The sequence below is a fragment of the Penaeus chinensis genome, chromosome 30 (genome assembly GCF_019202785.1).
Source record: "Penaeus chinensis breed Huanghai No. 1 chromosome 30, ASM1920278v2, whole genome shotgun sequence".
Classification (NCBI taxonomy): Eukaryota; Metazoa; Arthropoda; class Malacostraca; order Decapoda; family Penaeidae; genus Penaeus; species Penaeus chinensis.
This window is the reverse complement of record NC_061848.1, coordinates 12112152-12114651: the sequence shown is the minus strand read 5'-3', so window position 1 is coordinate 12114651 and position 2500 is coordinate 12112152. Positions and strand designations below refer to the sequence as shown.

The following is a 2500-nucleotide window of genomic DNA, read 5'->3' as shown; positions in this document are numbered from 1 at the left end:
TAAAGAATACATAGTGTAATAAACACGTTGTATATAAACTTGTATGCTCAAAAACTAAAGGCTACAACACACGGGGGGGGGGGGGGGGGACTCCAAAACGCAAAATCCACAATTTCAACAAGTAAGGCTACAAGGTCGACGTTATTGTAATGCACGGTCTTAAAGGAGCCTGAAATAGACCCGTATGCAAACCTCTCGGGGACACACACACACACACACAGAAAAGAAAGAAAGAAAGAAAGAAAGAGATAAAGAAGAAAAAACGAACATCAGTGTTTTAGCTAATCTCCCGACGCCCTTTTGGAGGAGGTGATTTCCGATTTCAGTATCAATATCAATATAACACATTACTACTATAACTAATAAATATCTACTAATATAACACCTTGTCATATATTCCCTTCCGGCATAGGCCTACCTCTCAACCGCTGCGTCGATCACGTCACAGCCTTTCAAGTTGGCGGTTATGATGAAGGTACTGGGATCTATAGTGACTTGGCGAATGTCCTGTCGCCAGTGGTGAGGCAGGGGCCATGGTGAGCCGGGGGGCGACTCCACACCCTGAGGAAGAGGAAAACGGTTAGGAACAAAGAAGAGATAGCCAGAGGTACACGTAACGTTACCAAGAATGGTGGTAGTATGAGGAGATAATGACAATGGCGTTTTGCATTCCTGGGGGATTATGGTTGGGGCAAGCGATGATGAAGGTAGTGATGGATATGAAGTTATAACGATCGTCGAATTGATCAACATTCGAAAACCTCACAATCGTACACGTTGCTTGCTAAATCCTACGCAAAGTTACGATTCCCTCAAGCGTTAGGACACATCAGGCATTTATCCTTGCGTAACGCTGCAGTCGCTTCGAAATTTCCCGCTGATATTGCCAGGAATCTCCCTTTCAAACTACTATGAGGTCAGGGACGATGCCACTTCCTGGAGCAGGGAGATTGTAGAACTGTCACAAAAACAGTGATAAATAATATATATATATATATATATATATATATATATATATATATATATTTACACGCACGCACGCACGCACGCGCGCGCACACTCACTCACACACACACACACACACACACACACACACACACACACACACACACACACACACACACACACACACACACACACACACACACACACACACAGAAAGAGAGAGAGAGAGAGAGAGAGACGTTAAGTGCTAGATATTGCGATACAAAAGAAAAAAAAAAAGAAAAAAATCCGTGAACCTCACAACCGTACACACTGCTTTCTAAATCCTACACATGCAACACAGCAACGGCAAAGTTACGATTCGCTCAAGCCTTAGGACACACCAGGCATCCCTCCTTGCGTAACGTTGCAGTCACTGATATTGCCAGGAACGTCAATTCTCAGACAAGCATGGACGAGAAAGAAGAACAAAAATGGAAAGAAGAGTGAGATGGAAGAATGGGGAATGGGGGAAAAGGATAATGGGTGGAGGAAAAATGAATTTTAGAAGAAAGAGAACAAAGGAGCATAACCCCCGGCTCCAAACAAACAATCCACAAGGCCAATCACAGAGACGAGCTGGAAGAACATGTAACAAGCCAATCACACAATCAAACAAAATCCTTCTCAGAAATGGCAGATCAAACTCACGACACACACACATTATCGCGCGCGCGCACGCACGCACGCACTACACACATACACGGGACATTATCGTACAAATACACACACGGAGAAGGTCATTATCGCGCACACACAGGCACACACACACACACACACACACACACACACACACACACACACACACACACACACACACACACACACACACACACACACACACACGCTCTTTTTACCCCACCACTAGCCACAGCTGCAGCTAGTCAAGTGGTGCTTTTAAACTCCCCTCTTTTTGGGGGCGATTTCAATGCTCTTCTCCCCCAGTTGGGACCCCCGGCAAGACCTTGAGACTAGCTTTACCGTTTTGCTCGTTTTAAGATTAACAGTGACATCTGGCAACTACACGCGGGTACTCTCTCTACAGCTACAAACGCATGGCAAAAACAAAAATAAAAAATAAATAAATAAATAAATAAATAAATAAATAAATAAATACAAATCTTTGCCTTTAAAGGGACAGTAGCATAAAGGCAAGATAAAAAGAGAAAGAACAACTAAACAACACGATATAATAAAATAAAAAAAAGGGAAAAGAGAAAAAGAAAAGAAATGAAAAGAAAAAAAAAAGAAAAAAAAAAAGCAAAACAAAACAAAACAAAGAGAAACAGCCAACGGAAAAAAAAAAACAGAAAATTAAAACTCAAGTCACTACCAAAACAGCCAATGAAAAGAAGAAAAGGAAAAAGAAAAAGAAAAAGAAAAGAAAAAAGAAAAACAAAACAAAACAAAGAGAAACAGCCAACAGAATATTAAAACTCAAGTCACTACCAAAACAGCCCCTTCTCCCAACCCCGCCCAATTCTACGGCCCGTGCAGAATCCGCGACGAACTTGAG

At 42.0% G+C, this 2500-nt stretch overlaps 1 protein-coding gene across 2 annotated transcripts in view; it reads right to left on the bottom strand.

The window, feature by feature from the left end:
- The window catches only part of LOC125041176 (beta-hexosaminidase subunit beta-like), a 40678-nt gene that overhangs the window by 9167 nt on the left and 29011 nt on the right, over positions 1–2500 (bottom strand). For both annotated transcript variants that reach the window (XM_047635999.1, XM_047635998.1), the window contains exon 3: positions 419–561. In XM_047635999.1, coding sequence (XP_047491955.1) covers positions 419–561 — 143 coding nt within the window. The remainder of the gene's footprint in view (positions 1–418; positions 562–2500) is intronic.